Raw genomic sequence first — 13343 nt, 5'->3', positions numbered from 1 at the left:
CTTGAAAAGTTGTGTTCAGCGTGTTCAGGTGCGGTCATATTTGAATTGAAATAACGCGACTTGCGGTACAAATCAGAAGTTCATATATAATTAATCTGGTCCTCTTTCTCTTACGATTTCCATGTCTGGTTTTGACCTTCATCTATATAATGCCCTTCACGAGATTAAGGAAGAACGAAACAGACGGATGACAGTGGGAATTTATAGGTCTAAAATTTTTTCAATTGCAGCCCAATAAACACCCTTCAGTAACCGAGCGGATAAAACCACCGAACACCGTTAGTCGGTTATGGATTTTGTCATGGACAACGGACTGACCACGTGGAGTTTTCCGGGTTTACTTTGCGTTTGTAGCACTTAAATTGGGGTCGGAATGCATCCTCGTTGGCATATCGCTCATGTGTCACGTTGCTGTAACCAAATAAATCAAACCAATTCTAATAATTTTTCTTATAAATGCGATATTTGCTTAACTACCAGGACACTTGGACATCCCGTCCACTCTCCTGATGGGTTTATGAGTTACTACCCCTAAGGGTAGTAACTCATAAACCCATTGCGCCAAACTTCTTTCACTGATATTGCTTAAAAATATTCTAACGTTCATCCAAATTAATACACGTGCAACATTTTAAACACAAAATAGAGCTCAAAGTCTTTTTTTGTGTCGATGTTTATTTTTTTCTATTTATTATCATGGTGACATTGCTTCATTCAAAACTTTCTGTAGTCTCAAAGAGGAAAATTAAGACAGTGTACCTGTCTGTAAATCTCTAGCAAACACTCCTAACTTGCGCTCGAATGCTAAAATCTCCAGCTTGCTTCCTTTCCCTTGAAAAGTTGTGTTCAGCGCAATGGGTTTATGAGTTACTACCCCTAAGGGTAGTAACTCATAAACCCATCAGGAGAGTGGACGGGATGTCCAAGTTTCCTGGTAGTTAAGCAAATATCGCATTTATACAAAATTATTAGAATTGATTTGATTTATTTGATTACAGCAATGTGACACATGAGCGTTCTGCCAAGGAGGATGCATCCCGACTCCAATTTAAGTGCTACTAACGCAAAGTAAACCCGGAAAACTCCACGTGGCCAGTCTGTGTAATGTGCACTTTATTCACATGTTGAGTCTTACTATTAAATCTGCATCCACTACTCTTATGCCATAACTTTCCTTTGCTTTGATATTTTTGCTAAACTTTACCCTTTCAACCTAGTTTTACAAGTTTTTTGGGTGCTCATATAGGGGAAGGGAGGGCAAGATGGAAGGGGTGGGCAAGATGGAAACTACTTACCCAACCCGAACCGCGCGATGAAGCACCCAAATCTCCATGCACACAGAGACACCCGGATATCTTGTATTTATGAACGGCGACTCAGATCGGTTGGTGCCACGAAGTGACGTGTGCAAGTATTTCTTATTTCGCAGCAGATTATTATGCAATCATTGGACTTTTGCAGTGTTATTATTTATACCTACAAGGTAAGTATTACTATTTTGTTTTTATACAAAGTACCTATTAGGGATAGATTGCATGAATTGATATTTAAAGAGGGAAAAAATTCAAGGATTTTTAAAGCGTTGATATTATTATTGGCAATGGGAATTTGGGCAAGATGGAAAATTGCATTTTAGGGCAAGATGGAATAGTTTCCATGTAGCAAGCGCAATTATTTTGATTTCTGTTATCAATTTATCTAACTAATTGAGGATGTAATTGTTTCTAGATGGTGAACAAGTATATAAGAAAGAGCAACAGAGGTTCTTGGACTGAAGAAACTGCAGATGGCGATGGATGAAGGTTTTGTGTATTATGTGGAGAACCATATGTGGAACCGCCCACAGATGACTGGGTACAGTGTCCAGTGTGTTGTGGTTGGGCACATGAACTATGTACAGACACAAAAGATGGATGTTTTTCGTGTGTCAATTGTAAAATGTAGGGATATCCTAGGTATTCCATCTTGCCTTCAGCGTGAGGGCAAGATGGAATTTTTGACGTTTTTACTTCATGATTCCTAATAGGTTTTATGCTTAATATTAATTATTTTTAATTACACAGTTTTTTAACCATCTAAGATCTCTGTCGAGACTGATTAAAATAAAAGCTTTATATTATGTTGTTTTATGTTTTTTTACATCATAAAGTTAAACCTTCCATCCTGCCCTCCCTTACCCTAAAAGCAATTATTCTCGCATTTTTACAACATTTTTTTTATTTAAATAAGTCATATGAAGTCTTTCGGACGTTAAGGTTAGCAACTTGGAACTGCGGGGCCATCACAACCTATCCAACACAGATCACTTCGACCCCCTTCCACAACAGTCCCTTCTTTCTATCGGATCCAGAGATATGGTGGCATTCGAATAGGAAAATTACATAATACAAGGTTACCGGCGAGCAATTTAAAGAATTTTTAAAATATGTTCGATTAGTCACTTGGTGTGATAAATCCTTACCTAACCTTTGTAGTTTAACCAATTACTATAATATAATATAATGGCTATAAGTACGAANGGGCAAGAGGGAAGGGGTGGGCAAGATGGAAACTACTTACCCACCCCGAACCGCCCAATGAAGCACCCGAATCTCTATGCACACAGAGACACTCAGATATCTTCTTTTTACGAACGGCAACTCAGATCGGTTGGTGCCACGAAGTGACGTGTGCAAGTATTTCTTATTTCGCAGCAGATTATTATGCAATCATTGGACTTTTGCAGTGTTATTATTTATACCTACAAGGTAAGTATTACTATTTTGTTTTTATACAAAGTACCTATTAGGGATAGATTGCATGAATTGATACTTAAAGAGGGAAAAAAATTCAAGGATTTTTAAAGCGTTGATATTATTATTGGCAATGGGAATTTGGGCAAGATGGAAAATTGCATTTTAGGGCAAGATGGAATAGTTTCCATGTAACAAGCGCAATTATTTTGATTTCTGTTATCAATTTATCTAACTAATTGAGAATGTAATTGTTTCTAGATGGTGAACAAGTATATAAGAAAGAGCAACAGAGGTTGTTGGACTGAAGAAACTGCAGATGGCGATGGATGAAGATTTTGTGTATTACGTGGAGAACCATATGTGGAACCGCCCACAGATGACTGGGTACAGTGTCCAGTGTGTTGTGGTTGGGCACATGAACTATGTACAGACACAAAAGATGGATGTTTTTCGTGTGTCAATTGTAAAATGTAGGGATATCCTAGGTATTCCATCTTGCCTTCAGCGTGAGGGCAAGATGGAATTTTTGACGTTTTTACTTCATGATTCCTAATAGGTTTTATGCTTAATATTAATTATTTCTAATTACACAGTTTTTTAACCATCTAAGATCTCTGTCGAGACTGATTAAAATAAAAGCTTTATATTATGTTGTTTTATGTTTTTTTACATCCTAAAGTTAAACCTTCCATCCTGCCCTCCCTTCCCCTAATTTAAATTAGGGATCTAATTCCAGTCTCGAGAGTCCAGGGAAGCACCAGTCTTTGCTTTCAGTTTTTTTTCTTAATACAGCTGTATTGTCATAATGTGATTATAATTATTTCATTTTTGCGTTGTTATATTTTTAACCCAAAGTGTTTTTTTGTCACCAGTTAGAATAAAAGAAAACAAAAGATTACAAGAACAAAATCAGACGTAAAGAAAACATTTATTTTGATGCACTTTTTGTGTAGTAAACAGGGCTGTGGAGTCGGAGTCGGAGTCGTCAAACAATCCGACGACTCCGACTGCTTTTTACTTTCCGACTTGTTATGTGTATAAAACGGAAAAGTATTGGAATCGCGTCAAATTTGACCCGCCAACTGTTTTTTTTTTTTAAATTTGCAAATCTACACGTTTTTGAGGGGTTTGGAGACCTCCCAAACCCCTCAAAAAAGTCGATAAAAAAGGAAAAATTCGGGCACGTGTGTTGGTGTCTAATTTGTTTAATTTCTTTATTTTCTGTTCCGAGATATTAAACAATATCTCAGAACGGGTAAAGTTTAAGAAACGAAATATGGCACTGTAACTTGACTATAAAGAGGCATTAATACTGTTAAATTTCGGTTCTTAATTAAAGATAGACAGGGTAAAGACATAAAAGTGGTCGTGTATCGTATCTCTTAATAAATATTTTACTCGTTATTAACGTTCAAAATTAAAAAAATAAATAAATAAAACTGTCTCTACCCTCAAATAAAGCTTTTTTGGCATTTTATAATAGTACAGTAAAACCCGTTAAGATGTTCTCGCCTAAGACGTTAGAATGTGCGTGGAGACACGATTCAGTTCAACCACTTTGACGCTTAATAACTAATTCCTGTCTTAAACTCCTACTCCGATTCCGACTACTCCGACCACAGAAATTATTAGGCTTCGAACGGAGTGAACAAATCACGCCCCGCACACACAGTATAACATCCACACATATAGAAAAAAACCTCGAATCTTTTGCGTATCTCGAAATTTCCAGGTGTCCCGAGTCCAAAATTGTAAAAATTTGGAAAGGGTCATTCTTTGACCGAGCGCTACACTTTCCATCTGTTATATATAACAGAGAAAAAAGTAAAAATCATCGAATACATATTTACATATTACTTATAGGAGTATTTTAGCTTTGGAATAAAAACTTTCTACGTTATATCTTTATTACAGTTCTATTTATTGAATCTTTTATGCTGAGGTCACGCGATGACATCAGAATTTCCGGGTCTCTTTCGGTAACGAGTCCGCCCCTGGTCGGAGTCGGAGTCGGTAGATTTTTACGCGACTCCACAGCCCTGGTAGTAAATTTTATTTTTGGATTTTGTAATAGTTCTTTGTTGTTTCACGTAATCTTACGGTAACAAAATGCTGTATTATTTTTTTCATTACCTCGCAATGCGAAGGTAACCTTGTCTGGCAGTATTTCGGGACAATATTCACAAATTCATCATCTGGATATTTTCCTTGGAGTAATTCAATTTGAATTTCTGCATAGGTAGCATCCGCTGCCTTAACAATATCATATACTTTCGTGCTGGGCTATATTAACCCTCCGTGTGATATACCTTGTATATTCCAAAATAACGCTATCTTGTCCCGCTTTAGTTAGATCATATACATGTGCTAAACTCGGGTCCAATTAGAAAAACGAAATCTTTTAAAACGTTAAATTTAAGCGCTGACCTCACGCAAACGAGAAGACGATGCTGGTTGCCACTTATCCCGTCTTGTTTTAACCACCCAAACCTTTCTTCGGTTTTGATCGGCAGGGAATCGAAACATTCGGTAACCTTTATCATCACTATCCGCACAATTTGGAGCCGAACAACGCGGCATTTTCTTAATTTTCTACGCTACTCTAGCCGGCTGCCATCTCGGATTATGACGTCAAAAGGACCAATATGGCTGCAAACTTGGCGGAAGCGTACGAGCATACCTAGGTAATCTAGCGCCTTAATATCACCCGGTGGTAAAGTGCGACGTAATTTTCACGTAATAGTAGTAGTATGCGTTTATAATGGTCGTTACGCGGAGAACATCGCTTTCCGATATGTCTTTTAAGAATAACTGACCCCTATTCGAACGTTACAGACGTGAAGAAAATCCGGAAAGCTCCACGCGAACCTAATCCACGACCGAACTCCCTGTATTCGGAGTCGGGAACTGCTCGGCCACCGGTGGGCGGTTCGTTTTGTGATGTCTAATGACGGCGGGCAGATCTCGGTGCCATTACCGAGTCCGTCGTCCCGTCGACTTTCTTCTCCAGACCGGAGAATTCGGTCAGATTAACCGGTAAAAATAATTAATATACATTATTCCGGAACAGTGGCGCGATGACGAAAAGTAAAACGTTCCTGGGTGTACGTAGGCCTACCGTATCGAATATCGACTTATTCGTCCCCATTTAAATATAATTATTATGGACTTAAGAAATAAAGAGGACGTTTCTAAAGTCCACGACGTTGCCACAGTTTGCCACGAAACGTTTCTAATTCTCTTCGTTAGCAACCGGAAGTTGCTAACGAAGAGTCACGTGACTGTCGATCCCCGTATTTTCATCGATCTTCGCCAGTCCCGATAACCCGGGCAGTCTGACGAATGTCGAAATCAAATTTAAGCTACGGGATGGCAGTTACCACAGAAGTTCTTCGTTTATATACGAAGATCTTAAATTGGCTTTAGCTGCGGATAAAGAAATCGCAGTTCTTATTAAAAATACATACATACCAGGGCTGTGGAGTCGCGTAAAAATCTACCGACTCCAACTCCGACTCCGACTTTTCCTTACCAATCCGACTCCGGCTAAAACACCAAAACTCCACGACTCCGACTCTGACTCCATAGCCCTGCCAGGGCTGTAGAGTCACGTAAAAATCTACCGACTCCAACTCCGACTCCGACTTTTCCTTACCAATCCGACTCCGGCTAAAACACCAAAACTCCACGACTCCGACTCCGACTCCACAGCCCTGATACATACATACGTATCTTCACGCCTTTCCCTTTCGGGTTGGCAGTGAATGAGCCAACCCGAAAGGGAAAATAATATGTTTAAAATGTTTATTAATGCAATTATCAAAAGACTGTTTTTAGTAGAGTTTTCACAATTTTCAAAGAACCTTTACTATCGACATAATCTGCGGGTGTAATTTTCAGAAAGAATTAATACGACTAAACCAAAGGGAAGCTCTTATGTCTCCCTTTTGTTTTTCCACCTCCTCGACTTTAGCCACCGAATTTTAATAGCGTCAATTACCTAATACATAATTGGCAAAATTTCAGAAATTTTTCACAAAGTGCGCGGGAGTTATCGAGCCGGGTACATCTGCCAAAGCCAAGAGTCGAGGTCAGCCAATGGTAGATAAAAGCGTTGCGTCAACATCGTTTCTTACTGCCACGCCATCATTTTGTAAACGACGAATATTTATTACACTTAAGCTTACAAATAACATTAATTTTATAATTTGTTTTACGATTACAATTTATTCAACGTTAGCAAATGCCAAACAATTATCGTGCAAATATCATAATTTTTAATATTTATTGACTTATAAAATATAGCAACGCTAACACTTTTCCTTCGTAAATAATGATTGAAAAATCAGTGCCGCAGCGTAAAATCCCTCGAGCTCGGCGTAAAGAAAAGACCTCGATGTTAATTCCACCAAACAATAAAAGTTTCCTAATAATTTGTTTTTACAATTTTTATTCTTTTTCGGTGAATTTTAGAAATATTCGCAAACGTAGCCCGCGGGCGGTGCAGCAATTGCATTAAAGTTCGAATACTCGTAATTTCGGGTAAGCGCGGCCTTCGAAAAAAACGCTTTAGATTAAGGTCTACCGAATGAGAATATGAAATAAAAATGCGACTTTTCATTTAAGAATATAAGTTTTATCCCGTTTTAAGCCCGTATACGACGAGACCCATGGTCCCGTCTCGCCACCCCCACAATTTCGGTTTAGCCAACCTTTTTCGGAATGCTCGTCACGAAACATCAAGGATTCTACACTTTTATTGCCTATGAATGTTCCGATTGGTCTATTCCAGGTACGAACGTCTCTCACCTTTCACGACTTTTGTTATTCATCGTAATATTTAAATATGTAAAATACTGTTTTTATTTTTAATATTTTTCTCAAAACTTAACGCAACGATAATGTTTTTGTAAGAACGTGACGTAAATAAATAAACCGGAAGATGTCGAAATATACGCGCCGATTACTTTCGACGGTGACGAGATATTTCTGTTAGTTTTTTCCCTTTTTCACGTGGAAGAGGTCGTCAAGGTCGCCGGTGCTACCGATTTTTCTTGGAAATATACCGAAAAGTCGGAAGAAAATATCTCGACGCCGCGTTAATTTTAAATTTATCAAAATGTATTTTACAGTACAGAATAAAATAAAACCGGAGTAATTGGTATCCTCTACGGACGAATAATAAGTTTCTCGGTAAGTTAATTCGGATAAACTACCGTCCGAAATAGGCGTATTACGGTACGGTACAACCCTCTGGATTCTATTAAAATATTTCTACTCGCTGCAAAGAGAACGTTTGATAAATTAAAGTAAGTTTTTCTCCGTCGTCATCGTCGACGGACCAAACAGCCCGAAAACTTCACCCCCGGAGACATCCACTTTTACCAAACGGAGAAAATGTTTGCGGAGTTTCGCCATTTCCTCATTAAAGTAACTCGAGTCGTCTGCTCAAAATCGAGCAGACGACCCGAGTTACTTTCGCCGAAACCCGGGCTTTAACATGGCCGAAAGGCACTGGGCTTTATTAACTTTTCCTGCGGTGGCTGGACTACGCTGGCTGGCCAATAGTTCGGAACTTTCTCACCGGATATTTTTTCCGAATAACGGTTCCTAATTTTTTCGCTTTTGCATTTCCTAGCGGGTTCTCGAATATCCGGTCAAAGATCGCGCGGCATCTTCGTAGTTTCTATAAAATTCCGGATTGCCCAGTAGTTACGCCTGGCCACCGAAAGGCGGATTTAGTTTTCCCAGGAATTTTGTGGCGGAAACGACGGAAATCGAACTCCTCCGGTAGCCTTCTTGGTTTTTCGGCCACTTCGCGCCTCTCTGTAATTCGGATTACGGAGCGAGTTTCCGTCTGAGGAGGAAAATAACCATTATAACAAAAATAATCATTAAGATTAGCATGTTTTTCCCCTACGAAGAAGTATTCCTTCGTACAAGAAGAAAGGTTAATCCTAATGGTTATTTTTATTATTAAAAGGTTAAAAGGTTAATCATAATTGTCGAGTGCGCCTTCTCAGAAAAACTATTACGTATTTCACTAAGCGTACTGTACATTATAATTACTTTATTACGTGATCTTTTTAATTCTTCTTGACATTGGAATCGTTCTTTAATTGCGATGTGGTTAATACTGGTTGTATTACTTATCGCACGCATGGCCGGTTGCATTTCTCTACGCGGTTTGGCACGGTCCGATACTTTATCCCGCATCGTATTTTACCAATAAATTACTTTATTGGTTAGAACGGGGATCGGCATCCTTTCGGCGGCGTTGCGCCGAACCTAAGTTATAGCGTTCCGCGCATAGTTTGTTAAATCAGAGCCGTAAGCTTTGCCAGTTGATGTACCGGACAGAAAGCAAAGTATGTGTACAGCAAACAAAACCAAACGTGGGTGTTTATTTTTCAATAATGGATATAATATTAAATCAGTGTTTTGTTACATGGACGATAGGATGCGACAAAGCCGTTGACGAGTCGTATTTGACCTCCAGATTTTTCACTTTTTTCTTACCCGTCGGTTGCATTTTTTCACTCCAACCATTAATCGATCGTTTATTTCGCCGGTTAAAAGTAAAAAACAGAAAAATTTCTTACTTAAAGCAAATTTTAATAGCGCAAATAATAATTATTATTATGTATACTATAATGTTATANTGCGTTAATTTGTAAAGAGAACTGGTCATATATCGACTGAAGTTGTAGCTTCACTATACCCTTCGTAACTCCAGAATCTGTTTGACCCAGACCTATAATTCTTAATTTTCCAGTTTCTCGTGGCAATCTTGTTCTCTGTACAAACACCTCACTAACAAATGATGACTGCGATCCATTATCTAGTAGTAGTCTAGCTTTATGTTTGGTTCCAAACGAGTCAATCACATTTACTACTGCCGTCGCTAACAAGACAGTTTTTTGTTGAGTTTCAGATGCGTGGTGTGTAATAATCACTTCACTAGTGTTGCAATTCGCTGTTATACAAGAAGATGCTGCGTTTGATGCTGTAACTAGAGCGGGAGATTCGTCTTCATGTAGCATGGTGTTATGTTTCTTACGACAATGCTTGCATGTAGATGTAGATTTACAGTCTTTCACTGAGTGATTACCCTTAAAACAGTTAAAACAGAGTCCAGCATTCTTGATAGTGACCTTACGAGTTTTCACGCTCTGTTTCTGGAACGCTGGACAATAAAAAACATGATGAGCCTCCTTGCAAACTGGGCAACTTAAAACGGTCACACTATGAGCTTTGAGTGTATTTGATAGTTTTCCTATGTTTTGTTGTGTTCTTTGTTTCCACATATTGCTCACGGAAATCTCTAGAGCACGATATCTCTGCTCCAGAAATTGCTTCAACTCATTGAATGTAGGAAATGTAGTCGTTGTAGCCTTTAATTCCCACTGTTTTCTTGTTTCATCATCGAGTTTGTTGCTTAANAGATTTGTTCATTTAGTGATTTATTGTTCGATGACTTGGCTGAGGCATCAAAAACTACACGGAGCTTCGTGGTTTCGCTGCTTTCTCGTATGACGCAATGATGAGGTATATAATAACACTCTTCAGTAGTTGAGACTTCATACATATGGTGTTTATTTTCATACTCCTTCATGAAATCATTGTATTGAGTACGAATGTACGGATCCTTTTCTAGTCTTCTTTCTAATGCCTGAAGCCGACGAAATGCTATCTGCTTGGAGTCTCCCAACGTTGGTCTTTCTTCCCTAAAGGGAAATGAGACTGAATAGCGTCCATTTTCTTGTCTTCGATGAGTTTTTTGAAAATGTTCTTCACATTTTGTTTCTTCTGCCGACATTTTTTGTGTAGCTTCTACCTCTTCGATTTCCCAAAATTGTTTTAGTATTTTATCTGTGTTACACGTAACAAAGTTGCAGATCACCTTGTCTTCAAGTTGCTGACCCACAGGACCAGAGACTACCCATCCAAACCTTGTGAGCTGTAAATAAGGACGGTTTGACTCCTTCACTATTGGCGTGGATGTTAAGACATCATGATAATAATCTGCTCCTAATAGAATGTCTATTTCACGAGGCTTGTTGAATGCTGAGTCTGCTAGATCTATATTCTTAATATGCTTCCAGTCTGAAATGTTAACCTTTACTGCTGGGAGAATACCTGTAAGCTTCGGCAATACGAATGCGTTAATTTGTAAAGAGAACTGGTCATATATCGACTGAAGTTGTAGCTTCACTATACCCTTCGTAACTCCAGAATCTGTTTGACCCAGACCTATAACTCTTAATTTTCCAGCTTCTCGCGGCAATCTTGTTCTTTGTACAAACGCTTCACTAACAAACGATGACTGCGATCCATTATCTAGTAGTAGTCTAGCTTGATGTTTGGTTCCAAACGAGTCAATCACATTTACCACTGCCGTCGCTAACAAGACAGTTTTTTGTTGAGTTTCAGATGCGTGGTGTGTAATAATCACTTCACTAGTGTTGCAATTCGCTGTTATACAAGAAGATGCTGCGTTTGATGCTGAAACTTGAGCGGGAGATTCGTCTTCATGTAGCATGGTGTTATGTTTCTTACGACAATGCTTGCATGTAGATGTAGATTTACAGTCTTTCACTGAGTGATTACCCTTAAAACAGTTAAAACAGAGTCCAGCATTCTTGATAGTGACCTTACGAGTTTTCACGTTCTGTTTCTGGAACGCTGGACAGTAAAAAACATGATGTGCCTCCTTGCAAACTGGGCAACTTAAAACGGTCACACTATGAGCTTTGAGTGTATTTGATAGTTTTCCTATGTTTTGTTGTGTTCTTTGTTTCCACATATTGCTCACGGAAATCTCTAGAGCACGATATCTCTGCTCCAGAAATTGCTTCAACTCATTGAATGTAGGAAATGTAGTCGTTGTAGCCTTTAATTCCCACTGTTTTCTTGTTTCATCATCGAGTTTGTTGCTTAATGTATAAACCAAAATGTGATCCCAATGATCTGTCGGCAATTTTAACACTGCTAATGCTCTGACATGTTTTACAGTAGTGTCTAGCAGTCGTTTGATTTCACTCGCCGAATCAGTCCTTGCACGTGGCTGTTGAAAAAGAGCCTTAAGATGACTGTTAATAATCTGTCGTTCATTTTCATATCTATCTTGCAGTATCTTCCATGCTTCTGTATAATTACCATCACTGACTTCAATGGAGTGTAGGAGTTGTTCAGCTTCTCCCTTTAAAACTGATTTAAGGTAATGAAGTTTTTGTGCGTTTGTTAAAGTTGCATTGTTATGCACTATTGCTGAAAATAAGTCTTTGAACTTGATCCATTCTAAATAATCTCCGTCAAATGTTGGTAGTTCAATTTTTGGTAATTTTATCGACGTGGAGTTTGCCTGCCCTTCAAATGATGCATTCGACTGTCTCGGTGATGCCTGTGTTGATGTCTCTGTTATTGGCGCCTTTTCGTCGATTAATGATGATAATTTGGATCGTGCTTGAATATATTTTTCCTCTACTTCTTCATAATCTTTTTCTTGAGCTGTTGATTGTTCATCTGTTCCAAACATGATTATATTGTTACTTATATTAAGATATTCTTTCCACGTATCGTCTAATAACGTGATTCTTGTGCGAAGAATATGAATAGTTGCATTTTGAGCTTCACTACCAATGGCAAAATTGTAATGTCTTGTTATGCTTTGTTTAATAACCTTACGGTTCCTTTTTTGTTGCGAAATGTCCATGATGAATATTAACTTGCGATATGCTATATTAAACTATGATAGAAACTTCTACTCACTTGCTAATGTTGTACTGAACTTTGCTCGATACTCGATATTCCAACCAACGCAGTATCCACGAGGTTAGGCTTAACACACTGTATCAAAAAGTCTCTTGAAAAGACGTTCCTCACTGAAAATGATTGCGATTCTTTGTTATCGGACTTAATCCGCCTCGACGGACCAAAAAATATGTTATGTAATAAATGATCTTTGTGTTTATGCTTCTGTTTTTGCTAAAAAGAGACAGGACAAACTTTGTTTCGAACTAACGTTCATCAAACGCTCTCGTTCTCGTCTCTTCTCACGAGAGTTATGATACATATTTATTAATAATTTAAGTAATTACAATTGTGGAAAAATGTATAAAAAACTAGATAAATTAAATTATGGAGTATTTAAACAATAATAAATTTGTAAAACATAAATATGAGAAAATAACAAAAAACATAATATCCGCGGGGTGGCGACATCCATCACCCCACCATCCACTTATGATAAGTTTTTCTAAATCTTCTTTGCTTTCTGTCAAAAGGGTGGTATCATCTGCATATCTTATATTATTAATAGTTTCGCCTCCAATCTTGATACCAATGGACTCTTCCTTTGTAGTAACCATTCTCATGATACAAGGTATATTCAGTATATAAGTTAAACAGATATGGAGACAAAATGCAGCCTTGTCGCACCCCTTTCTCAATTTTAAAGCATTCAGTTTCTCCGTATAGAGTTCTTACTTTTGCTTCTTGTTCATTGTAAAGACTCATCAATAAAGATATAAGGTGTTCAGGAATTCCCATGCTCCTGAGTACTTTCCATAGCTTGGAGTGATCCACACAATCGAAGGCTTTACTATA

The 13343-nt window shown here is 38.2% G+C and overlaps 1 protein-coding gene across 1 annotated transcript; it reads right to left on the bottom strand.

The window, feature by feature from the left end:
- Positions 1 to 10173: 10173 nt before the first annotated feature.
- On the bottom strand, positions 10174 to 12823 carry LOC111630973. Its single transcript, XM_023375143.1, has one exon. It carries the CDS (start codon positions 12448 to 12450, stop codon positions 10174 to 10176), a length of 2277 nt encoding a protein of 758 aa, XP_023230911.1. The 5' UTR covers positions 12451 to 12823.
- Between the last annotated feature and the right edge of the window lie 520 nt (positions 12824 to 13343).

The sequence above is a fragment of the Centruroides sculpturatus genome, unplaced genomic scaffold, assembly GCF_000671375.1.
Source record: "Centruroides sculpturatus isolate CEXI.00-Female unplaced genomic scaffold, Cexi_2.0 scaffold593, whole genome shotgun sequence".
Classification (NCBI taxonomy): Eukaryota; Metazoa; Arthropoda; class Arachnida; order Scorpiones; family Buthidae; genus Centruroides; species Centruroides sculpturatus.
Note: the sequence above shows the minus strand (reverse complement) of the source record. Positions and strands in the feature narration are given on the sequence as shown.